This window comes from Haliotis asinina, chromosome 16 (genome assembly GCF_037392515.1).
Source record: "Haliotis asinina isolate JCU_RB_2024 chromosome 16, JCU_Hal_asi_v2, whole genome shotgun sequence".
NCBI lineage: Eukaryota > Metazoa > Mollusca > Gastropoda > Lepetellida > Haliotidae > Haliotis > Haliotis asinina.
Genome location: NC_090295.1, coordinates 19,625,787 through 19,653,038, shown reverse-complemented (window position 1 = coordinate 19,653,038; position 27,252 = coordinate 19,625,787). Strand labels below are relative to the sequence as shown.

The 27,252-nt window shown below is 41.8% G+C and overlaps 2 protein-coding genes across 2 annotated transcripts; both read left to right on the top strand.

The window, feature by feature from the left end:
* The first annotated feature begins 301 nt into the window (after nt 1-301).
* On the top strand, nt 302-17,682 carry LOC137268025 (uncharacterized). The gene is made up of 10 exons (XM_067802519.1): nt 302-448; nt 1,903-2,095; nt 3,084-3,220; nt 4,827-4,890; nt 6,167-6,396; nt 7,798-7,978; nt 9,423-9,814; nt 10,597-10,806; nt 11,778-11,862; nt 12,139-17,682. The coding sequence occupies exons 1-10, from the start codon at nt 413-415 to the stop codon at nt 15,519-15,521; spliced, it is 4,911 nt and encodes a 1,636-aa protein (XP_067658620.1). The 5' UTR covers nt 302-412; the 3' UTR covers nt 15,522-17,682.
* Nucleotides 17,683-22,757: 5,075 nt separating this feature from the next.
* On the top strand, nt 22,758-27,252 carry LOC137267562 (uncharacterized). Its single transcript, XM_067802044.1, has 4 exons — nt 22,758-22,800; nt 23,931-24,919; nt 24,950-25,769; nt 27,044-27,252. Exons 1-4 carry the CDS (start codon nt 22,758-22,760, stop codon nt 27,250-27,252), a joined length of 2,061 nt encoding a protein of 686 aa, XP_067658145.1.

The following is a 27,252-nucleotide window of genomic DNA, read 5'->3' as shown; positions in this document are numbered from 1 at the left end:
ATTCATAAAATTCAAGTATTTTACGTAATCACGGCAGCCAGATTTACACTTTATGATGATTGTATTATACATGTCAACATGAAGAAGCGACCATCACTCATCCAATGTTAACATTATTTTATTGGGTACAAAATCCCATGGGCATAGATTTCTTTGAGGTACGACAAAGGCGCATAAACGTCTTTGAGCAAATTTCCAACATATTGAACTTTAGATACGATGGCATACGGTCTAAGGGAGATAACTATGGTTGACCAATACCCCTAGCCCAAGTTTCGTATAAATGAGCGCAAAGATGACGTCACGACATTTCGAGACTGTTTGAAGGACGCCATCTTGGAACATTGAACAACATAAAGAGATAGACTTCTGTTGATTAAGCGTTTTGTAATTTGAACACAGCGATTACAAAATGACGGAAGAAGAACCCGAAGTGGTACCTAAATTGGTAAACAGAGTTATCATTATCTTTTTCAATGTTTTAGACCTGTTGCCGGCTTAGTATATGTATTTATGCGGTAAAAACACCCATTTTTCAAACTATATTCCCAACAACTGTTACCACATATGTACTCAATAAACATGGTGTATATCTGTGGGATTTTTTTTGAATCGTAGTTTTGAAGTTTGAAGTCTAAGGAAAGTAAAGGGAAATCCTTTGTGGAAGATATATTGATGGAAATCAGACAAATATATCCTGGAACAATCACCAAGTACAATGTCAGACGTCTTCCTGCACGTCTGCATGGGCGAGTGACCCAAACTTGAACTGTTTTGTTTTTAATTGTGTGTGTTTACTTTTCATTTTATCTCATTATGTTTACACTTACAACACTGACACGTTCATTCAGACCGCACTGTACTCATTTCAGTCCTGAAAATTAAATGACACTGATTCCAAGAAGGCTACACATTCTGTTGTATCTAGTCACCAAGTGTGTCTCTTTTTTTAATTAATAATCAGCAGCCAGTGTAGTGTTTGAGGTTTCAAGCCTCTAATTGTAAAATCTTATAGTGCGTACAGAGAAATGAAAATAAATTGTAATACAACCCAAGACCTGGGTCCCAAACTAATAAATGAAGGCAAGCATGGTTGCACAGACACCAAATAGCTCATTGGCTATTCAGCATGCAGTTTTAAAACAACTGACACATGAATGCAGGAATTTTCAATGCCTGTCCTTATCTCATTAAAGGAAGTGCCAGATAAAGAATTTTCTCCAGATTGATGAATGCTCTACATCTGTGACATGCAATGGTAAACACACATGCATATACTGCCTTCCTGAAAAATTGCTTTAGCACAGTGCTGTCTGCCTTATCAACATATTTGCCATTCATTAGGTCTGTTCTGACAGTGCTTAATCTGATTGAAACAATAGATTTTCAGCTGTTGTTCATAGAAAACTGTTTCATTTTGAATCTTTGTCAGCAGGCATTTATAAAATTAATCTGTGTGAGATATTTAAATATTTTTTAACAACATATTTAATAATTGACTATTTTTCAAATGCTGATGTGAACAGGGAACACTTTTCTTTTGGTGATTGTTATGCAAAATATTTTTTGTCATTGTTTGCAATGTGATGTCATAATACAGAGAACCTAGCTTTGCAAGACTTGTTTGTAAGTGTATTACAAGTGTTTCATACTGACAGCTACCTCACTCAGTTTTTTCAATACCTCTAAAGAATCATGGTTTAAAGGATAAAAGCATGTGACAAGGGTGTGATTGTACAAAACAACTGTCATAGGTCTATGTTAAAGAATGGAAATTTGCTATCAACTTCTTCACTTTGAACAACAGCTTCAATGACTTCTTGATGCTATTGGATTAATTTCAAACACAGAAATTTATTTTTTATTTTGAACTCTAAAGACATATATCTTTCCATTTCTCAGGATATAATCATGCACTCAACGTTTGTGAAGGCGAATGAAGAGTTTGTGTTGAATCGCTGTGAAGATGAGGGCTGTATGTGTGGGAAGGTGCACTGTCCTTTCTGCAATACTGACCACTACAAGCCTACCCAGCCAGCAAGGGTGCGAGATCATCTCAACCTTATGCATTTCATGCATGCAGTGCACTATGATGGTAGGTACTGTCAGTAAATCAGTTTTATTGATCCCTAAACACAGAATGACCATACATGATATGATCTACAAATTCATGAAACCGTGTATCTTGGGACCCGTGAAGGTCCGGGGTATAATAGGCCTTCAGCAACCCATACTTGCCATAAAAGGCAACTATGCTTGTTGTAAGAGGCGACTAACGGGATCGGATGGTCAGGCTCTCTGATTTGGTTGACACATGTCATCAGTTCCCAGTTGCACAGATCGATGCTCATGTTGTTGATCACTGGATTGTCTGGCCCAGACTCGATTATTTACAGACCACCACCATATAGCTTGAATATTGCTGAGTGCTACGTAAAGCTCAACTAACTCACTCACTCACTCACTCACTCACTCACTCACTCACTCACTCACTCACTCACTCACTCACTTGTATCCTGGCATGGAATATTTAAGTGAGATTACTTTAACTAACTCAGGCACAAAACAATATTTCAGTAACCTCAGGGCATGTCCTTGAAAAACCCACAAAATGTCAATAAAATTTCAAGAGAAAAGGATCAGTTTATTACATAGAGTGTAAATACCTCACACATTTTGTAAGCTATGTCATTTTCAACATGTTCAATGGAATTCAATAATTCTTGAAGAAATATTGGAAACTGTTACAGGTAATTCTCTCAAAAATACCCTGAACGTGACAAACTTGGCTCATGATTAATGAAAATTTGCAAAACGAGGGGATCTTTAACTACGAAAGGTTGCCTTATTTTTTTCCTACAAAACAACAGCCCCAGAGTGTAAAAAGGGGTGGTGGTTAAAGTGTTTGTTTGTCATAGATAGGTCACAGGTTCGATTCTTCACATGGGTACAATGTAAGAAGCCCAATTATGATGTCACCTGTCATGGAATGGAATGTAGCTTTAAGCAACTTCAAACTAAACTCACTCAGATTGTATACGAGTATGGACTATGATCCGTCATTGTAACTTGTATTGTTTCAGGCATGATGATCGTGAAGTGTTTCCGCGAGTGTACAGAAGGGATCCCTGCTGGTCACTACCATTGTCCGCTGTGCCCGAAACAGACCTCCAAAAGAGCAGCCTTCTCCCGCCATCTGCAGTCTCATCTGGAGAAAGTGGTATGTTCTCATTGGGTTAATGATTTTATTACTGTTGATCCATAGCTCCAAGATAATTTTTCAAGCAAGCGGGTATTTACTCCCTCTTCTATATATGGAAATATGAATACATTTCAATAGACTGAAAGGTTTTTGGTGATTGTCATATTGCAGACATTTGGCAGCCATTTCTAAATACTCAACATGGAAGTCATGTGACTATAGGAGTAAACCCCGGACAGTGGCTACGGCTGTAATAGTACATGTATATATAGGTATCACCTACCACTAGCTTATGCTGTTGTAGAGTTTGGGCGCCACGACAAATCATATGCAAGCCAGTTTAGTTAATTGAGTAATTTACGCAAGGTGTTATAGACGTATTGGGTTTATGCGTCTTTGTACTCCCAGATTTATAATTAATTGAGTAAATTTGATTTGTATTGTGTAAAATATGCAAACACACACTGGAGCTCTGTGATCTCATCGATAGTTAGGTAAATTGATGCTAAATACTCGTAAGATTTTTAGATTGTGAAGAACTGGGGTTTGAGTAATGATTTATGGAGTTACTTCATGTTGTGGCAGAAGTAGCATGGTGAAAGGTGTGAACTTGGAGGAAACTGGGACATAGTGGTAGAGCATGTGAAAACTAACTGTTACATTCAGTAATCCCATCATTTCAAACTGTGTTGATCTTGTTTTTTTTTCTTGTTGCAAGTTTTGTTTTTGAGATAATGAGTAAATGCATGTAACTAGAGACTTTACTGATGTATTTTCATTATTTCGTCACTATTTGATATTTATTATTGTGTCTCGTGATAGCATTACTGTTGTCACTCCATTTCTTAATAATCCATACTTGTCGAAAGAGGCCATTAACAGGATCTGGAAGCCAGGCATGCTGACAATGACATGGTTGACACATGTTATCATATCCAACTGAGCAGTTCATAGCTTGTGATGTTGATCACGGATTGCTGGGTTGAGACTTAATTATTTACAGACCGCCGCCACATAGCTGGAATATTGCTAATTGTTGGTTTAACCGATAAACAAAACAAACCATCTGGTAATGCTTATCAAATCACATGATATCACCTTGTTCTCAGTGGCAAAACTGAAGATAACAGCTAAACAAGGAAGGAAGTTTCCGTCGGTATAATTAGACTGCTAACCCATGGTTTTAAATTGACGTTCACACTGCAATGACACGCTCCAATATATTTTGGTCTGGAATTTCTGGAATTTCTGGAATTTCTCTAGACAAGAGACATGAATTTGAAATTAGGGTTTTAGAATTGTCCCATTTTTGCAGTACAGCTATAGCTTGAGTTAAGGATTTGTAGATGTGATTGAACAAGTGGAAGAAGCTGAAAACTTAGTTCACATGGAATGCAGTGTTAAAATGCATAAGAAATTTGCATTTCTCCAGCATATATTTGAGCTGTATATATATTTTTTCAAATAGCCTGCCAAGGGTTCCTAGTTTCAAATCCTAGTTTCACTCACTCACAGTATCAATATGTAATCTGATGAAATGTCTATGCATGAGAATATTCTATTTCATCATTGGATAAGTTTTTGCAAATGGAAACTGTAAATGAGGTATTTATATTTATTTCAGGGAAAAGATGTCACTGCTGTACAGGCTCCGGATTTTAAACAGCCTGGCAAGATTGTGTTCGATGGTAAGTGTAGTAAGAGTGTATCATATGATCACTCGTGATGGTCCCGGGGTAGAATAGGCCTTCAGCAATCCATGCGACTATTCTTGTCGTAAGAGGCAACTAACGGGATCGGGTGGTCAGACTCGCTGACTTGGTTGACATGTCATCGGTTCCCAATTGCGCAGATCGATGCTCATGATGTTGATCACTGGATTGTCTGGTCTAGACTCAGTTATTTACAGACCGCCACCCTATAGCAGGAATACTGCTGAGTGCGGCGTAAAACTAAACTCACTCACTCACCCCTATCATATGATTGTACAAATTATCCATGTATTCCGTGATTAAACAGCCAGGTGTTGCCAGAACTAGTCGTCATGTGTGATCTTCCTTCGTGGCTGAACAATAAATGGTTGCCCTCTAACTGATCAATCATCTGTGTTGTTTCAGAGGCTCAGCTAAGCTGCGTATCTGGGTAAAATTTGCACGTAAAATTTCCATTTATGCTTTGAAAAATAATTGTTGCATACCAAATATGCAGTTAAGATGTTAGATACAAGAAAAGTTAAATACCAATGCATACAGAATATATGTATAAAAATTGCTTGGGTACTGAAAAGGACATCGGTTGCTATCATGTTTAAGTGTTAGGATAGGACTAGTGATTTTTTATTAAATCATTTCCATTATATTTAAGTAGGTTCTAATTAGGTATGACACAAGGCAGCGCATAACTGTTTAGTAAACATACTGAATGACATACTTAGCTGAGTAAAATCACTGAAATACCCTCCTATTTGTAAGCAGAGGGTACTGGAAAATGAAATACCCACTCAACATTCATAATACCCACTCCAAAAAAAAATTAGGTACAGTACCCACATGAGTCAAATCTTATCTGAGCTTTGTTGTTTGATCTAAAGACGTCTGTGTCCTTATCTCTGTCTGAACAGCGATGGGGACTTGTCAGAACTTGTCATGTGATCACCGGCACTGGGGTAGCCTAGTGGTTATAGCATTCGCTACTCACGATGAAGACTCAGGTTCGATTCCCAACACAGATACTATGTATGAAGCCCATTTCTGGTGTTCCCTTGCCCTGATATTGCTAATAGTGGCACAAAACTACACTCACTCTCTCACTCACACAAGATCTTCCTCTGTGGCTGAACTATTTTGTTTTATATTTGGGAATCTTTACTGACATATGCTGCAGACTTTGGCTAAATATCATCCTCTGAGCGTGATATTTTGAAAATAATTTAGAAGACTACTAATATTTTCTTGTTTGTGCCAGGTCATGAGATCCCGCTGTGCACGAAGGTGTGTCCTGATGCCCTGGGCAAGCACTACCATTGTCCACTCTGCACAACCAAGAACTCCACAGAGCTTGGGCCCATGATGGCCCATCTGTGGCGTTGCCGGGAGGAGGAGAGGCAGGTTGCCACATCACCAGCTTCCAAACCCAAGTCCAAACGAGTGCCAAAGAAAGTCCTACCAGAGAGGGAAACACCGCCTGCTAAGAAGGTAGTGATTTGTGTTAGAAATTTGTCTCATATTCTTGGTTCGGTTATTTAAGTTTTGACCTCATTGTATTCCTTGTCATGATATGGCTGAAGTATTCCTGACGTGATGCAAAATAGTAACTCACTCACTTGACGGTAGTCTCATTAAAATCAGATGTTTTATTCTGCTATGATAGTTCCAACATGAGGGACCATTGAAGATCTTGGTTAGATTCGTTTTTAGTAAGAGTCGTAAGAGGTGACTTACGGGATCCAGTAGTCAGGCTCACTGACTTGGTTGACACATGTCATTGCATTGTATCCCAGTTTTGTAGATTGATGCTTATGCTGTTGATCACTGTTTTTTTTCTGGTCCTGATTCAGTTATTTACAGACTGTTGCCATATAACTGCAATATAGCATAGAACTGCACTTAATCACTCACTCACTCAGGAGTACAGCTGGAAAGTTGCATAACCATTTCAACGATTTTTGCTGCTGGATGGACAGAGACAGTTGGAACAAAGACACTTACACAAGGGGAAACCACACGTTATATTTGATTTAGTGCCTTAGAACCTCTCAGATACCTGAATAGCTAGTATCACTGAAAGGTTGTTTACAAATGAGGCATTGTCTTGCTGTCTTTGAGGTGTTCCCCCCATGGTACAACTGTAACACCTTTCTAGCTCTGCCAAGTGGTGATGCATTGTCTTTTATTACCTATACGATAAATTTGTTGAATTTTGATTGGTTAGATAGCCAAAGCATACAAAACCATGTAGGTGGATTTACCAGATGGGTTGTACACCTTGTCAAATCTGTCATGTGACACACTACGCAGGTTGTACAAATGATCTTGACCTTAGATGGAGAATGGCTAACTTGCCATCCTGAGTTATCTCCCTTTATAATTGTTCTTGAACAATCATGATGAAACTTTTTGTGTCCTATTCTGATGATGGTGAAATGTTGTGTAATGATAAGCTAAATTAAAAGATCTGCGCCTTAGGAAATACAGAATTTACAAGGGTCTTGCAGTCCTGTAAACCCTTTCAAAACGCTGTGTACATGTCACAGATCAGGTGAACTTGAGCTACACCGGTTGTTCAGAGTTGTTAGATGTGTGACCAAGTTAACAAGCTGAACTTAAATTTTCTAGTCCTTCAGTCCTTGTCTCGTATGTGTAGCAGTGGAAGGGTACCAAGTTAGTTGGATGAAATTGAGGTAGCTAGGTAGTGCTGACCTTTTTGTTCCTCAGCTTAGGTAGTGTACTATTTTAGAGGCTGAGAAACAAAATTTCTTTGTCACCGAGCTTTTAACTGAGCAGTCTACAGGGATGGCAATTTTCCACCAATCCGTGGATTTTTGCAGATTTTATTTCATATTCTGTGAATTGTCATAAGATGACTTGCTATTGCAGCTGCATCTTTCCATAGTGAAGTCCATGGCAGACCTTCCTGTACAGAGATGCAACTCCGACACATGCTGCGACAAGCGCTACCACTGCCCACTCTGCTCCAAGACCAAGTACAAGCCGGGACTGGCCAGGGAACTCCGAGACCACTTCCAGGTTCACTGGAAAGGTCGTGTGGAGTACAAAGGTAACATATCTCCAGAATTACAGGAGATCAAGGGATTTGGGTTTTTTTCATTCATATATTCATGGGCACCTGAATGTTGTTGAGCATTGGTAATTCAGACAACCACTGGTTTGCATTTAAAAACTGGAACTGGCATGTTAAACAGAGAATCTCACCCAAGTGTCTTCTGATATCATATATATAAAGGCGATTTGATAGCGTAACAAATATCTGAGGTTTGCTGAGGATGTTTTTACCTTTATGATCGAGTATTGATATTATTGATATCAGTAGACATGAGGATGAGATTCTGTTTATCATCCAAAATCATTCTTCATTAGTTTTCAATGAAAAATGTACGTCTCTGAACACAGTACTGCCATTAGATTTGCAGTGCAGCAGTGTCATGGCATTGTGACATCATCAACTTCATAGCATTGTCAGGGCATTGTACAAAATCTACAGTCAAAACAATATCATCTGATCTCACCCAAGCGATATCTCCTGTGGAACACAGTTTTGGATGATAAAACAGCTTTCACTCCTCTCTGTCTCATCAGGTTTTGAACTTCAGTGTCAATTTCATTCGAAGAATTAGTTGTATTTTGAATCTTGAAGTCATGTTACCTTTTGGCTTTAACTCACAGCAAAGAGTGTGCCCAGTCTTTCCATGTAACACTTCTGTAGAACTATTGTGTTCTCATGGTAATTCGTAACAGGCGACTAACGGGATCGGATGCTCAGGCTCGCTGACTTGGTTGATACATGTCATCGGTTTCCCAATTGCACAGATTGATGCGCATGTTGTTGATCACTGGATTGTCTGGTCCAGACCTGATTATTTACAGACCGCCGCCATATAGCTTGAATATTGCTGAGTGCGGCGTTAAACTAAACTCACTCACTCATGGTAATTTACTGCTCATGCAAGATTTGTACAAAACACTAACCTAACCATGAGAATCATGCTGCTGCCTGTGAGATGTTTCCAAGATTCTGAGGATCCCTCAGTTATTAGCCAGTGGGAAACGGGCACATGAAGTACTTCGTTTTATTATGCCTGAACATTTGGATTAGTTGTGATGTTCTCATCATTGGCTGTTGCAGACATGGATGTTGGTAGGGTTGATATTAGTTGTCTCCCCTTGTTCACCATAAGATTACCGCGATTTGATAAAAAAAACCTTCAGATTACAGGGATTTATCTGTTCCAGCTCAGAAGCTGGAATTCATCCCCAAGTCTGCAATTTTTCCATATGAGCTGTGTGTTTGTGTAAAATATAAAACCTGAATAACTATAGCAAGATTCTTTTTGAAGTGCTCACACTGTGTTATTACCCATTTTAGCCTATTCTTGAATGAGGAACCCCCTTATTGTTTAACCGTTGCTTTAGTCTAAGGCAGAGACTACTCACTTTTATGACTGAGTTTGAAAGGCAGTCTTAATAGTTATCTCATTTCGCAGACTATATCATTGTGAGCTGCAACAACAACTGCCGTGACCGCCGCTCAAACCGAGCAGTCACACACTACCACTGTCCCGAGTGTTCTGAGCTGTTCTATGGCAAAGAAGTTTTTGAGTCACACCTTGAGACTTGTAGTGACATACAGGCTACGGCCGCCCCCACTCCTAGCCCCAGGGGGCGGGGGCGACCCCGAAAGTCTGAAAGGAGGGTAGTGGAGACGACCGTTGGTAATGACACAGAGCCACAAATAGTGGTGCCAGAGGAAGAGGAACCAGCGCCACCTGCCTATGAACCCCCGCCAGTTCCAAAAGCATCACGAGGCCGCATGACCATTTCATCCAGGGAGAAGGCAATGCTTGCCCTTGCTGAGTCATCAGATGATGATATGGGGGTAAGGGCTATATTAGTAATATTTACCTCACTCAGCATCATCACAGTCTGGACCAGACAATCCAGTGATCAACAGCATGAGCATTGATCTTGGCAACTGTCATTTGATCAAGTAATGTGTCAAGTAAGTGACTACCTGTCCTGTTAGTTGCTTGTAATGTCAAGCATGGGGTGTTGAAGGCCTGTTCCAACCAGGATCTTTAAGGGTTGTAAGTAGCTTGTTATCTGTATGTTATCTGACTCCAGCCTTAATGCTGCACCACATGGAATTCTGGGTTACAGTTGATCCCCAGCAATCTCTGCTTGCCCGTAGAGTTAACTGAAGGCATGGAAGGTTAGGCACAGCGATTTGGATGATGCCTGTCTTTAAACCCCAGTGGTGTGAAAAGTTGCCTGACCTATTTTTGATCACAGTATTGTCTGGTCCAGACTTGATACTTTGCAGGCCAGTATCATATAGCAGATGATTTATCTTAATCATACAATGATATACCGTTATGGTGATAATGATTTTCTGTTATGATTGTAGTCTAAAATTCTGCTTGTTCTCAGACAAATTATTAGACTTGCACTGTTCATGAAGCATTTACTTGATACATAATATTTGAAAGAGATCAGTTTGTGACATGAGACTTTACTGACCAATAAGAGCCTTAATGCTATTGGCTTTACATCAAAACAAGTTTCTCTCACTCCCTTACTGCTCTTGACTCAGCTACATCTCATGTCCCATGTCTGCCCTGTGTTCTGTCATATTGTACAAGAACAGTGTTTCTGTTACAGGCTTTTGATAAGGTGACAGCCATCATCTCCAAGAAGATCATCACTTCACTGGCTGCCAGCACCAGTGTGGAGGACGTGCTGGATGATGTTGCCAAAAACACCGGCATCAACTGGAGCTGGTCACCTGGCACCGTGGAGCCTGTCTACGTCATGAGCGGCGACCTAATTTCACTTGTAAAAGCCAAGCGTTTGCTGAAGGAACTGAAAGAGGTAAGCTTGCAATGCAGTTGTTTTCATTGTCTTAAATCTGATGATTTAGTCAATGATGGGTGTTACTGAAATTTTTGAAAGAGTGATTTGAAATTAAACATGGATGTAAATGGAGCAATGCCTGTCAGTTTTTAGTTTGGATATTTTATATTTATCCTGACTCATGCTTATTATGTTTATCTCCTTCCTCTATTCAGAAATTTACATGTTTTAGACATCTCTAAAGCTAAAATGAGCATGTCTCACATGAGTGCCTACAGAATTCCAATCGGAGTTTTGCAGGGCTCCGGATAAGGGCTGTATTGGCGTATGCAAGATATGAGGAAATAAATCAGAACACGTAGCAGTTATGCACCACAGCAAATGTGTACTGTCTCAGAATCATTTACCGACGTGTTTATCTGAAAAGGTATTACTGTATTGTTTATTGACCTGTTTACACAAGAGTAGCAATGTTGTTACGAAACAAAACACGAGATTACTTACACACCATTAAATTCCATTCACACCATTAAAATCCATTCAGTACTGTAACTTTACCCAGTCCTCTTATTATCCCATGGAACGTGTTTCGCGGGAGGTATTAAAATGCACCTCGTCCGTCCATTCACTTTTATCTTTTCTGGAGCAGAACTTTAAAACTATTCAACATTTCTTAACCAAACTTGGTACATAGATAGATTTGGTGGTGTGTTAGTGCCTTTTGGTACTTATTTTCAATAAAATATTTTTCACGTTTCCATGGCAACAAATGTGACTAAAACTGAAATTGGAGGTAATGCAGGGGATATTTTGAAAAAAATAAGGCATACATACTCATGTTGAAAAATTATCGGGAACCCTGTTTTTACTAGGCTTTCCTTGTTTCTTCATAATTCAGGTGAGGTAGAAAGTCTTGTGGCAGTTTCTATTGGAGTTATGATGCCAGTATTGTTGTGGAGATTGTGTCATGCCATCAGTGTGTGTTGTAGGACTATGAGGCGCGGAGACTTCGTGAACTGGAGGAAGCAGAGTCTGAGGTTGAAGAATATGAACCCCCGCTACACTTCGCATCTTGTAAGTCATTACTTTCTCAGTGAACCTTTCATCTGCATTTCTCATCTCCTCCCCTCGGATGATTGATATTTCAGTCTAGTTTTATGTGTTTTTTATACTAGCTGCATAATTAGGGTTATTGTATAGTGATAGAAGTGTAATTCTCAGTGAGATTGTTATTATGTCTGGATAAAATCAGTAACAGGAAAGTAGAAGGCTTCAGATACATGGATACTACTGTCTGCCTCCAGTTCTCAATTTCTCAATTTCATAGTTGATTTAAACTCTACATTTCAGGTGACACACCGAGTGAAGCTGCAGATGAATCGTCAGTGGTACCTGAGAAGATCATTCTACCTCCTCCACAAAGTGCCACCACCGTACTTGCACAGCAAGGTCAGCCGCTACAGATGGTGGTAGACTCCGTGTCTGGTGTTGCTCAGATACAGGCTCCTGTGCCAGCTACCGTCCATCAGCCCACAATGGAAGACATTGGCAGTGGGGAGCTTCACATCTCGGCAGAAGAACATACCACCCCTAACACATATGACACAATCCAAGGAGAGCCTATGCTTACTGAAGACATACTACAAAGATCTGTCATTATAGCTGCAGACAACAATATTATCACCTTGCCTCAGGTTTCCGTGGAGTCAATACCCCAGACCTCTGTCAGTGACTTGCAGATGGGACAGAACTTTGCAGATTCTTTAATGGAGGCTGCTTCTGCCGAGCTTGTTGTTGAGGGGACCACACAACACCCAAGTGTCCAACTGTCTGAAAATATCTTTCAGCCAGACTTTGAGAACACTGAAACCTCAGTCATTGAAATGCCAAATACTGTGGAAAGTAGTGAAGTTGATTCAAAGGTTTTGACTGATGAGATCAGTAGAGACTTAACATCTTTGAAAGAAGATGTGAAAGAGAGTGCAGATGGAGAAGGAGAGACTGACCACTCTACGATAGAAATACCAGCTGATATTCCTTCTTCTGAAACTGCTGCTGGTGTGGAGCTGCAAGAGAAGATATTTGATGACCAGGGCAGTAAGGATGATGTTAGAGAAAGCCAAGATGACAAGGAGGATAGCGTACATGGAGAGGACATTGAAATTGCAGACTTGCCACCAGTAGAAAATACTCCATCTCTGAAGAAAGAAGTCATTGATCTGACAAACAGCAAGAGAGAGGAGAAGGAGAAAGTGACGCCATCTCCCAGAAAGAGAAAGTCCATCCCAGTTACACCAGAAAGGAAATATTCCACAAGGGGGGTGAAAGTGAATTTCACTGAACTCCACACTGGAAGGAAACACACTGTGGTGGAATCTAGTGATGATGACTCTGATGATGTGCCAAGTCCCTCTCCAAAACCAAGAGGTCGAGGTAGACCTCCTGGTAGCAGTGGCTTAGGTAGAGGTCGACCTCCAGGAAGAGGAAGGAAGAGAGGAAGAGGTCGTCCTCCCAAGAGGGGAAGAGGACGTCCTCCCAAGAGGCCGAGACTTGAAGAGATTGAGAGGGAAGAAGAAGAAGAAGAAGAAGAGGAGGAGGAGGAGGAAGTAGAGGAACAGTTTGATGAAGAAGACATGGATGATGATGATCCAGATTACGTTATGGTGGAGAGAAATAAAAGCAATGGTGGGGAGGAGGACACTGATCCAGGGGAAGAAAGTCCAAGGAAGAAATTAAAAGCTCCACCTGCACCAGTCGAGACTCACATCGCTGCTATGCCTGTGGTCAGATTTGCTGGACAAACAAGAGGACAGAAAGAAAACAAGCCTGAGGAATCGCCCCTGGACATGCTATTGAATTCCATAAAAACTGAGGTAATTGATCCAGATTATATGATTCCAGTAAGGACTCGAGGGAGAGGAAGGGGACGAGGAAGAGGGCGAGGGAGGAGGAAGGCAGACTCGTTTGACAGCATGTTTCTGGAGGAAGCCTTCAAGCCCCAACCTTGCCTTGAGTGTCCATTCCTAGCTGAGTCCTTTTCTCAACTGACAGATCACATGATAGATGTGCATAACATCAAAGACCACTTGAGATGTGACATCTGTGAGAAGGCCTTCACACGTCAGAAACACATGACACATCACCTGATCATGAAGCATGGGCCTCTCGCGCTGGCTGATGGACAAGTGTATCAGCATGATGGGGATGAAATGGGGAACAAGTGCAGCATATGTGGCTGGGAGTCACAGGAGTTTGCCGAACTCACGGATCACTACATCAACCATCATCAGGCTTATGACGTCCTAAGATGTGACGTGTGTGAGATTGTGTTTAAGAAAGCTCGCCATAGGACTACTCATCTTGACAATGTTCACGGCCCACGCAACAGAAAGGGGACATTTGTCTGTGACCTGTGTGGTCACACATGTGACAAGCAGCGCTCTCTCAACTGGCACAAGAGTTATGCCCATAACATGAGCACGAAGAAGAATCCAGATATTTTATACTGCAGGAAGTGTGACTTTGAAACCAACGAACAGAGTGAGATGAGGCTGCATAAGCGCACTCATCTGGAGGAAAGGAAGTGGTGTGATCTGTGTAAGAAGTCGTTTTCTGCCACAACAGATATGAAAACGCATATGCAAGCCGTACATCTGAAGACCAAGTCGTGTACCTGTTCAGTATGCGGCAAGACATTCAGTCACTGGCGATACCTCACGGCTCACATGGAGCGACACACTGGAGAGAGAAAACACTTGTGTAATGTGTGTGGTCAGCGCTTTAGCAAGGCTGCCATTTTGAAAGAGCATATAGAGACTCACAAGGTGATGAGTGAGCGGAACTACAAACACATATGTCCCTACTGCGATGCTCGGTACTACAGCAAAGACAAGTACATGGACCATCTTAATAAACACACTGGAGAAAAGCCCCATCGGTGTGAGGAGTGCAATAAGGGATTCAGTTTCAGGAGCATGTTACTCAAACATAGGATCTATGTACATACCACCGACCGGCCCTATAAATGTGACTGTTGTGACAAAGCCTTTAAGTTCAAGCAGATCCTCAAGAACCATATGGTGCTCCATACAGGTGAAAGTAAGTACATCTGTGACGGCTGCAAGAAACCCTTCTCCTGTAGCGCCACTCTGAAGACACATCGACCAAAATGCCGTGGAGATCAGTCCTGGCAGAAGCGCAAGTCAGGCGTGGCCAAGGCTGTAGCGGCATCTGGACCACCGACGATGATGGTGCCGAAGCAGGAGTATCAGGAGTTGACACAGCTGCAGCTAGACCCACAGCAGATTCAGCAGGTGCAAGTGGACAGTGCTGCCCTGCAGCAGGTGCATGTTGCTGTGTCTCAACCAAACCTCACCCAGCTGGTTGACACTATTGTTGTAGAGATGGGCGATGGACAACGCAGCATTGTGGACCTCAACTCTCTTGAAGCTGCTACTCAGATGACAGAGACAGACAATGTGGCTACGGGTATTTACTTGTGTAGTGTGTGTAATGCCATGTTTGATACAGTCAATGCAGCTGAGGAACACATAGCCCAGGCCCATGCTCCAGGCAAACAGGATGTTGAAGATGCTCAGGAGAAGCTGGAACTTGAGGAAGTGATGGAGGCAGAAGCAGACGCCAATATCACCAATCTCATCTCAGAACTTGAAACAAAGGTCAAGGCCAAGCTTGATCCCTCGCTCTTGGAGGGTTTGAAGCCAACGCAATAAGAGACTTGGAAGTTGTTTGAAATTGTTGGAATTCCAGTTATTTATTTTCATGTTCTTATGACCTTGTTACTATTGTATATGGTTTTCATTGCAGCAATAAGTGCCCATGATATTCTCCATCAGAGCACACAAATCTCATCATGCATTGTATGTCTGTCTCAAATGGATGGAAAATAAGAAGAATCTGTTTGCCTGGGCCAGTTTTGTTAATGTTCAAGGTAACCTTAGCACAAGAAAAAGAATTTGTTCATTTTGCAATCAGGCTCTTTGACATTCTTGTTATTTTCCATCCACATTGTACATTGTGTTTGATAAAGACCAAAAAGCTGAATTTTCATGAAATACTGTTATGTAAGTTTGTTGTCTGCAAAAAATGATTATTATTGTAGTCATGCTTAACAATGATCATTCTGCCTCTGGGTAGTGAGATATATATATATTTATGTGTCTAAATGATTGGACGTTTTGTATGGCAAGATGAAACATGCATATGTTTTGAAAAGATCATTGAGGTTCCAAAGTACTAATGTTAATATCAAGAAAATTTCAAGTTATTTTAGACTTTTAATCGTGGTCATGTTTGACAATGAGACATGAAATGGGAACCTTACCAACCTCATAACCTGATTCCCGTATTTGCTGTAGTTTATCCTCTACTTTCACAAATAAAGGTTCCAACATCCATACTAAAATCTATTGCTGGTCATTTCAGTGAAAAATAACACTGTATATTAGCCAGCATTTCTCAGTCTTAGCAGAATCACAGGTATATGGAAACCATATTCTAGCCATAGAAATGAATGATGGACATTATTATTGTCATTTTAAAATATCGGCAGTATTATAGACAAGTAATTATCATCACTGCAAGTATGTTCACAGACAGAGCACTTCAATAATCAATTACCTTTTGCACGTTTTGGAAGGGAGGCTTTCTGATGGATATCTGACTATGAGGAACAATGCTGGATATGATTATTTTTTCTTATTGTTATACACTCAGTGTTGCTGACATCAATAACTAATGATTGATTTTAAAATTTTCAGTTTTGGACATGTATGATTATCACAAATATTTCTTCAAAGTTTAGTCTGGAGTTAGTCTTTCGGAATGTATTCATTTCAGCATAGGTTGAAGACAATACTTTCACAAGAGACAAAGAAACCCTAAACGAATATGAAGCTGGTATAGCAGAATACTGGAAAGCACTGCAGCAGCAGTTTACACAAGGCCAGATTTGCCTGACACCTCCTGTAGCTTCACTTCATTTTCCTGGGTTCTAAAAGAGAAGTCCTGTCATAATTAAGGATTTATCTTTTAAAGCTTATTTAACTTCTAGTTGTTGAGATGGTCTTGAACAAGCATTGAAGTTCATTCAATGGCTTTGAGTAACAAGGATTTTGTTTGGTAGGTTGGTTTTACAGTTTTGGGGCCAGTGAGAGGCCTATTTGTGCCCAACACACTGACTTGATTTAATTAACAATCATATGTAACGCCATTGCAATTTCAAAGGGAATATTAATTTGGACAGATAAATACATGTTTTGAATAACCTCTGTGTTATGGATTAAAAACCTTAAGTAACCACTTCCATTTCTGAAACATGAGATACTTATTCACTAAAAAAACAGGATTTTACATCAGTGCAGTATTACCTCCCTTTATGATCCTTTACCTTAGTATTTATCACTCGCTATCATTTCCTGCTTGAACCCCCCAAAAAGTATCCTGCTCTAATTGCAAGTCAAATCATTTTTATATCTTGGTTTACACATTGTTTTATAAAAACACATTGTAGATGTGATAAAGATTGAGTTCAATATGACTTTCAAAATCCTTTTGTTTGGGGAATTTTTGCCTCCTGGTATATGTCTGATGACTTGATCATGAGTTAGGATGGTGTACCTGTGTACCAAGGGATAGGAGGGTAATGGTAAATATTTATTAAAGCACTTTTGTTTCAGTGTTCTGCACATTTACTTCTTTGATTAATATGCGTAGAAATTACAATGTTTTGCACTGTCCTGAATCAGAGTGACATGCCAGTGTATAAATGTGTGAGAAAGCTTTGTGATGTATGGAGTTGAACCACCTAATTGTACAGTGTATATAGATTGCAGAAATTCCATGAAGGTTCTTGATAAATCAAACAGATTGTAATGTGGGTTGTGTTATTTTTTAAAACAAAGGAAAGATTCAGGTAAGTCGTTGGATACCTGGGGAGACTTAAAGGACAGGAAACAACGGCTTGTTACAGAGACTTCTGTCCATGGCAGGACAAAAGTGGTAAATGCCTGACATCTGCTTCTTTTCCCGCTATCCTCCTACATTGAGCAGTCAAGTTGTGGTATAACTGGAATAGGGCTGCACGGTATTGCCGGTTATACCGGTATGTTGCAATATCCTTCGAAACGATACATCTTGCAATATTTTTTTGAGAACCATTATATTGGGTAACAGGCAAACTGTAGTGCAAACAGGGTTGCAATGAGTGAAAATGATCGGTCATCTTTGCGAATGACACGAGAAGACTGGTCATTTTAACTATGTTGCGCAACTCTATTTGCGCTACAGTTTGCCTGTGATTGGGTACAGACTGTAGATAATATGTATGAAGTTTTTGTGATAATCTTTATAGTTTCAGTTAAAATCAACACATATTTTTTTTCACATCAGATGTCCTCCTGTGTTATTCATTGACAAAACTGCATACTGTAATACTATAAATTGTATAAAAAGGAAAATAGTATCTATGCAGTATTTGACTCAAGCAGTATGGTGACGGTCTATTGTGTTGGTGCAGTATTCTACACAGGCAGTTTGGTGACTGTTGTGCTGATGCAGAATTCAGCACAAGCACTTTTGTGACGGTCTATTGTGTTATTACAGTATTTGACAGAAGCAGTATGTGTTTCTTCAAAGGCATTTAGAAGTTGGCATAGTAATACATGACAATTTTATGGATAGCAACTTCTTGGGTTTATTTTCACGACGTTTCGGGGCTTATCCTAGCGCTCGTCAGTTCAGCTCAACCTGATGAGGGGGCTAGGATAAGCCCCGAAATGTTGTGAAAATAAACCCAAGAAGTTGCTATCCATAAAATTGTCATGTATTACAAGCAGTATGGTGACGGTCTACTGTGTAAGTGCAGTATTTGACGCAAGCTGTATGGTGACGGTCTATTGGGTTGGTGCATTATTCTACACAAACAGTTTGGTGACGGTCTATTGTGTATAGTGCAGTATTTGACACAAGCAGTATGGTGGGGGGTCTCTTGTGTTAGTGCAGTATTTGACGCAAGCAGTATGGTGACGGTCTATTGTGTTAGTGCAGTATTTGACACAAGCAGTATGGTGACGGTCTATTGTGTTAGTGCAGTATTTGACGCAAGCAGTATGGTTAGGGTCTATTGTGTAAGTGCAGTATTTGACGCAAGCGGTATGGTGACGATCTATTGTGTTAATGCAGTATTTGACGCAAGCGGTATGGTGATGATCTATTGTGTTAGTGCAGTATTTGACGCAAGCAGTATGGTGAGGGTCTATTGTGTAAGTGCAGTATTTGACGCAAGCGGTATGGTGACGATCTATTGTGTAAGTGCAGTATTTGACGCAAGCGGTATGGTGACGATCTATTGTGTTAATGCAGTATTTGACGCAAGCTGTATGGTGACGGTCTATTGTGTAAGTGCAGTATTTGATGCAAGCGGCATGGTGACGATCTATTGTGTAAGTGCAGTATTTGACGCAAGCAGTATGGTTAGGGTCTATTGTGTAAGTGCAGTATTTGACGCAAGCGGTATGGTGACGATCTATTGTGTTAGTGCAGTATTTGACGCAAGCAGTATGGTTAGGGTCTATTGTGTTAGTGCAGTATTTGACGCAAGCGGTATGGTGACGATCTATTGTGTTAGTGCAGTATTTGACGCAAGCGGTATGGTTAGGGTCTATTGTGTAAGTGCAGTATTTGACGCTAGCAGTATGGTGAGGATCTATTATGTTAGTGCAGTATTTGACGCAAGCAGTATGGTGACGGTTTATTGGGTTGGTGCATTATTCTACACAGGCACTATCCTTAAGGTCTATTGTGTTGGCGCAGTATTTGACACAAGCAATATGCTTACTCCATGTTGTATTTGTGCAGTATTCTTAACTAGATGTACCGTGAAGATCTGGGTTAGAATTGATCTCCCGTAGTCCATGCCTTCTGTGAGAGGCGACTGGCCGAATCAGTTAGGATCCTGTTCCGCCAGTGAAGACTTTAAAAACTCAGTAGAAATTTTATGTATTGATACAGAATCAGAACTGCTTATTATGAAGATCCACTAAAATGGTCATCAGGTCCTGAGGCTACAGACCTTGTGGATCGTTGCTGAAATTTTATGTCATTGACTAATACCAAATTGAATGTGTTCTGCTTCCACTCACCAACCATACAAAGTTGGACCCGTGAAGATCCGGGTCAGAACTGATCTTCAGTAACCAGTGTTGGCTCAAGAGAGGGTTTTGGAGTATTTTGACTCAACAAATTCAGTGAGGACCCCCTCTATCTGCCCATCTATTTAACATTGGAGGGGGTCCAGAAACATTATTTCCATCAATTTGGACCCACTCAAAATTTCTCCCAAATCTAACACCGAGTAACCCATGCTTGTAGTAAGAGGCGACTAACAGCATGGAGTGGTCAAACACGCTAACTTGGTCGACACATATCATCGTATCCCAGTAATGAGTAGATTACTGATGCTGTTGATCACTGGATTGTCTCCTCCAGACTCGATTATTTAGAAACTGCCGCCGTACAGCTGGAAAATTGCTGAGTGCGACGCTAAACAACAACCAAACCAAACCATACAAATCTGACAGGATATGTACAGTAGTTGACCATAAGTGAATCAATTTCTATAGATGTACATGTTAATTAACTGTTGCAAACATAATGTTCATAAATTGAGTAGAGGTCACTTTTATACTCTGTTTGGCTTATTCTTAAGACGGTTTACTCGTTTGAATATGGCTTATTACAAGGGAACAGTATGGTTTTAGTGAGTAAGTTTAGTTTTACGCCGCACTCAGCAATATTCCAGCTATATGGTGGCGGTCTGTAAATAATAGAGTCTGGACCAGACAATCCAGTGATCAACAACATGAGCATCGATGTGCGCAATTGGGAACCGATGACATGCGTCAACCAAGTCAGCGAGTCTGACCACCCGATCCCGTTAGTCGCCTCTTATGACAAGCATAGTCACCTTTTATGGCAAGCATGGGTTGCTGAAGGCCTATTCTACCCCGGGACCTTCTCGGGTCAGTATGGCTTTAGACTGCCTTATGCAATATTCCAGCAATGTCACGCCAGGGGACACCAGAAATGGGCTACGCACATCGTACCGATATGGAGAACCAAATTGCGTGTTACGCATCACAGTCAACATATGCCTGTTTTACGAGGCGACCCAGCGGTAACGATCCGTGGCGTTGTTGCTGGGTGATTACGCACCCCAAGACATTGACTAGTCTTAATATCAAACACGTTCTGGTCCATACTAGATCTCCGTCATATAGATCAGGATACTGCTGACTGAAACTCTAAACTCGTTAAAAGCAACACAAAGAAATACGGGGAAGACAAGAAATGGGCTTCACACATTGTACCCATCATGTTGGGATTCAAACCCTGGTCTACGGCGCGATGTGGTCTTATACAGTTATGACCATGTCTTGACTATTGGACTGCATCGCAGCTCACGGATATGCGTGACAAGCGAACGCTTTAACCACTAGGCTACCCAACGTTTTAGTTATAATAAAGCAAAAGCAACATGAACAGCTATTTCCCATACTCAACCTCTTACCCTTGACTACCACTGCCTCAATCACCGTGTTGTAGGTATACTCTCCAACTGTCGTCAGTCAAACGAGGCATGCCGCGTTGAAATGTTCGCGCTCGTATGTCGCCGCGACGATGTGCCAGACTTGACGGTGTCGTCACGCACGTCCATGTTGCTGTATTTGCACAACTGGTTAGATCCCCCCTCCCACGTCACGTCTAAAGTTGTGGTCAGTGGAGTGATGTCGATGGACACTACTACTTACTAAAACACGGCGCGTCAACACGCTCGCACTATTTTTTCAACAGTTTCGTTTGACTTTCGTATTAGCACGGGTTCGAACCTACTGAAAAAATGTATCGCGCTAGCTCGGTATTTGGGCTTCTGTATGAATTGTTACAGTTCTTCTCGCTGTTAAAATACAGTAACAATTGTTTTGTTTATATAGTGTTAATTTGGGGTTTTGAAGAGATCTGAGACGCTAATGCAAGAGGGTTACGATATAATCATTACATAACACATATAACACATACGCAATAATCATGTTGCTGTTTAACTGTGAAAACAACAAGCGACAACTACTAACGAGATTATTTAAGCATTAACGTTAAGAGTTTTATTCATTCTTATTCGAACATTTCCTATTAACTGATGCAAAGAGGATCCACTTTTCCCAGGTCAAAAAATAAAATGTTTAATTACATACCCATACAATAATGTTTAAAAATTTTGCATACAAACGTGTAGCTTCGATCTGTCCATAAATAGAATATATCGTAAAATATTCAAAATATCGAGATGCATTCCCATTAAAAATGTCTGGACCACCTGTAAAATACAGCACAACAACAACTCGGGAGAACGTAAGGGTTAGGTTACCCTAACCTAAACTAACCCTAACCCTAACCACCAACAATTGCGTAAAAATATTTTGACTTTTTTTTTTAAAGAGTTTGGTGCTGTATTCTGAAGGTAGGCCAAATGTTTGAAGAATCACACCCTATCAGTTACTGCTCGCTCGCGTTTAAGGTTCAAATAACATCTAAGGTTTTGTAAAAGAATAAGTAAATTTAAATATAAATATGTAGTCACGATCGTGTAGAATTGCATCGTATATTTGTTTCTACAGTTCATTCTCAAAAGGATGATTTTGATTTCAAGTATATCGTCACAGTGCTTATCCCCCTTGTTGAAACCCCAGCAAAGCCTGTATCTAGAGTGTGACATTTAGTAACACGTTGACATACCGAGTCCGTCACAGGGGACAGGCGCCAAGGTTGTCACCAGGTCACGTGATGTGACACCCTGGCTTGATGTCCGGCCCGGTCCGACAGAGCTTAGTACGGCGGCGAGAACAAGTTTGCATAAAAACCCGGACCGACAGAGTCCTCCATCAGTCCTCACCATGGCGATTCCCTGGAACACTTGTGGATTCCTGCTGGTGCTAGGTAGGTTGACGCAGACGTATACTGAACGCACGATATAGTGCTGAACACATTGTTCTCTAGAAGTCGCCTAACAACTGTTTCGAGTCGGGAACGTTTTGCGTTCACACCCGGTTTATTCACTGAATGAAAAACGCGATTAAAGTTTTATTTCAAAAGATTTGTCAGGACACCCAGCATTGGGGTGATATGTAAAATATTATCTTGAATTCCATCAGGAACGATCTTCAAGTAGTATTTCAAGTTAATGTCCCTTTAGCCAGTAAATATCCAGTCGGGCCAGTACATCTCGGCAGTCACAGACCCCTCTGGCAAGTGAATTTTCATGGGATCATTTTGTAAATGTGCATGTATCACTCCGACTTGTTACGTTATAATCCGCGTTCAAATCATGCAAATATATGGCCTGACAAAAATGCTGATCGCTCCGAATTGTTAAATTATAGTTAGCTTTTAAATTGTGCAAGATTAAGGCCTTATACAAATGTTCATTATATTAGCAGCTTAAAAATGAAACCCGTGTCAACATTCATATTTAGGGCCAGTAAATTATTCTGTTGGGTAGTAACTTTCAGGCATACTCTGGAGACGATTTAGCACACTGCCTTTGACCGAAGTGTCCGTATTTTCTCGCCATCACGTAATATCTTCATTTCCTCTTTTTTAACATCTAGGGTGGTTTATGAGCTGGAGCATCTGACATTTTAGAGCTCAGATATAAACACAATTTTGCAAACACTGGAATACTTGTCATACTTTTCATATTGGGGTAGTTAAGAAGATCCATTTTTTCAAATTTCAACATATTGTTTTATATAGATGTTTGTGATGATGGTTATTATTATTACTAAAACGAGAGCAGTGGCGTAGCCTGGCGGTTAAAGCGTTCGCTCGTCACGTCGAAGGCCCAGGTTCGACGTGGCACATGGGCACTATGTGTGAAGCCCATTCTGGTGATATAAGCTAGATATTGCTGGAATATTGCTAAAAGCGGCGTGGAACTCAATTCCTCATTCCTCATTTACCAATCAAAATAGAGCGTACACGAATGTCATTGTGTTTTGATTTTTTTATGCGGAAGTGACGAACGCTCCTGTCAAATGAATTGGTTGTCACCATTTTTTCTTTTTCAGTCAGCGCCGTCTCTGCTGGTTCGTGGAGTTCCTCCTCCCAATCTAACTATGTCGAGTGTAACGAACACGGCTTCGCCCGGGACCCCGACGACTGTGGAGCTTTCTACAGGTGCGCCAATGGGAAGAACTACTGGTTCCAATGCCCAGCTAATCTCAAGTTTGACATGACCATCAGCGTCTGCAATTGGCCTGCAAGTGTCGATTGTAGCTCATCTTACCCAGTTAACAATGGTTATGAGCCGAAGTACCCCTATGCTCCACCCCCCACGTACAAGCCGAAGTACCAAGAGCCTGCCCCTACATACGCCCCTCAGCCCACCTACACATCGAAACCGGTCTACAAGAAGAGACCCAGGAAGCCATCCTACAAAACACATTCGCAGCCAATGCCCCAGCCAATGCCCCAGCCTCAGCAACCAGTCTACCAGCAACCAATGACCCAGGCCCCGGTCTACCAGCAACCGATGACCCAGGCTCCAGTCTACCAGCAACCAATGACCCAGGCCCCCATGTACCAGCAACCAATGACCCAGGCCCCCATGTATCAGCAACCGATGACCCATGCTCCCATGTACATGCCACAGCAGCCCGTATACCAACCCAAGAAGCCAGTGTACCGTCAACCCATGACCCAGGCCCCGAAGTACCAACAACCAACGTACAAGAAGCCCACATACAACCAGAACAATCAGAACATGTATGCTCAGCAATCCCAGTACGGCATGAACGGCGGTATGAACGGCGGCATGAACGGTGGTATGAACGGCGGCATGAACAGCGGTATGAACGGGGGCATGAACGGCGGTATGAACGGTGGTATGAACGGCGGTATGAACAGCGGTATGAACGGTGGTATGAACGGCGGTATGAACGGGGGCATGAACAGCGGATGGGTTTACCAACAGAAGAAGCAACAGAAGTCCGGAGGATCCAACTGGGGCAGCAAGAACCTTTTCCCGTCTAATATGAACGGAGGCATGAACGGCGGTGTGATCAGTGGAGGTTGGTCTACAGGAAAGAAGACCGGTGGTTACGGACAGAGCCTGTTCCCGTCAAACATGAACGGCGGTGTGATCAGTGGAGGTTGGTCTACAGGAAAGAAGACCGGTGGTTACGGTCAGAGCCTGTTCCCGTCCAACATGAACGGCGGTATGATGGGTGGTATGCACGGTGGTATGATGACCGGTGGATGGGCCACGGGTAAGAAAATCAGCGGTTATGGACAGAGTCTATTCCCATCTCAATTGAACGGTGGGATGATGGGCGGCAATATGATGGGAGGTCACATGATGGGCGGTGGTATGATGGGAGGCCACATGATGGGCGGTGGTATGATGGGAGGTCATATGATGGGCGGTGGTATGATGGGAGGTCATATGATGGGCGAGACCACCCTCTTCCCTCCCTACCTTCCCCAGAAGAAACCCAAAGACAACAGCCTCCTCGGTATGCTGATGCAGATGCAGCAACAACAAAAGAACCCCGGCGGAGGAATAAGCCCCATACTTATCCCCTACCCAATGCCGCAAAAGTGGTTCAATATGAACACCGAGTCCACCACCATGTCCACGACGGAAGCAACGACAACAACGCCAGCTGGGGGCAAGAAGGGCAACAACATCTTCTTCATCTCCATGGTCCCTCCTATGTTCCCACCACCGTTCCCAGGTCCCCCCGTGGACGGACCTTGCGGTGGGTTCCCTGATTCTCCTTTCCCTTTCAACAACTCCGAGCCAACCTGCGGCCTCATCCGCGCCTCCCTCGGAGCCACCAACCCCTTCGGCGGTGTTCCCGGTCTTCCTCCAATTTCGTCCGCTGGCGTAAGAAGTCAGGGCTCAGGTACGTCCCAGGCACTCCACCTTTATTGGCAATTTGTGATAGACCTTCCCATCTGTGAAGATCTGAGTTAGAATTGTTCTTCAGCAACTGCTGCTTGTATGACGCGACCAGCGCTCACTTGGTCCACACAGTCTTCGCGTCCCAATTTCGGAGATGAATGCTCATGCTTTTAATCACTGGATTATCTGATCCAGATACGAGTATGTACAGGCCATGGCCACAAAGCTGTAATATCGCTGAGTGCGGCGTTGAACAACAAACGAACAAACATGATAGACCTTCCTCTAGGTTAGATTCCCCAAAGCCAATGCCTGTGTAGCGAGTGGTCATGCTCAGTGTCTTATTTTCTGACGGTGACATGGGGTAGCTAGATGGTTAAAGCGTTCGCTCCTCAAGCCGAAGACCCGGGTTCTATTCCCCACATGGGCACAATGACTGAAGCCCTTTGTTGGGATCCCCCGCCGTGATATTGCTGGAATATTGCTAACTTCGGCGTATAACTAGACTCACTCACTTATTTTCTGACTGTGTGTTATCGTACCACAACGGTGTTGTTCATTGCTCATAATATCAATCACTGTTTTTTCTGGCACAGGTTATCAGCAGTTTTTCACAAGCAACTATAGCTGAGTCAGATCGACTTGTCAAATTGTTGTTAAAATGGCTAAATGTCATTCTAAATGAAAATCAAGCATCCGGCTAAATATCAACAGCACCTCTAGCATTACGACAACATAGTAATTTAATAATAAGTCATGTAGAGAAAAGCATAGCGCAACGACGATCGTAGGCCAGTGTGACAGTACAGGAAGTGGGAATGCTGAGTGACTTACGAGAGCTTTGTGAAACGGGGCACTGTTCAGTACGGCTGTGGGTCCAGGCTAGCTATTCTCGAAACGTTTGTCGCCCTACGAACTTTTTAAGCCCATTCTTAGCACATTGCCTATGATCGAAATTAAGAATTCTTAGGGCTAAGATCGTTTCGAGAATAAGGGCCCAGACTAGCTATTCTCGAAACATTCGTAGCCTTACGAACTTCTTAAGCCCACTCTTAACACATTGGCTACGATCAAAGTTAAGAATTCTTAAGGCTAAGAACGTTTCGAGAATAAGGTCCCTGATCCACAAAGCGTTCGTAGCGTTTCCACAGTCGTAAGCTCATGATAAACTATGGAGTTACGATCTCTTTGGGGGATAGGGGCAATGAGCAATACAGACAGAAACACAGATTCAGCTGTTACCATGGTGATGATATGAATTGTACTCCACCCTAGGTTGCCAGACCATCACTTCGGGACTGAGGACAATGGATATCAACTTCCTGGGATCATCAAACCGTTTGTCCAACCCCCAGTGTTTGGCGTTTGAGGCCCTCATTAACAGCTTCACGTCAACATACCTGGAAAATATGGTGCAGAGAAACAACACCAGCAGCGCAGCCTGCACCATCTCTGTTCCAGATATCAGGGTCAACTGTAACTAG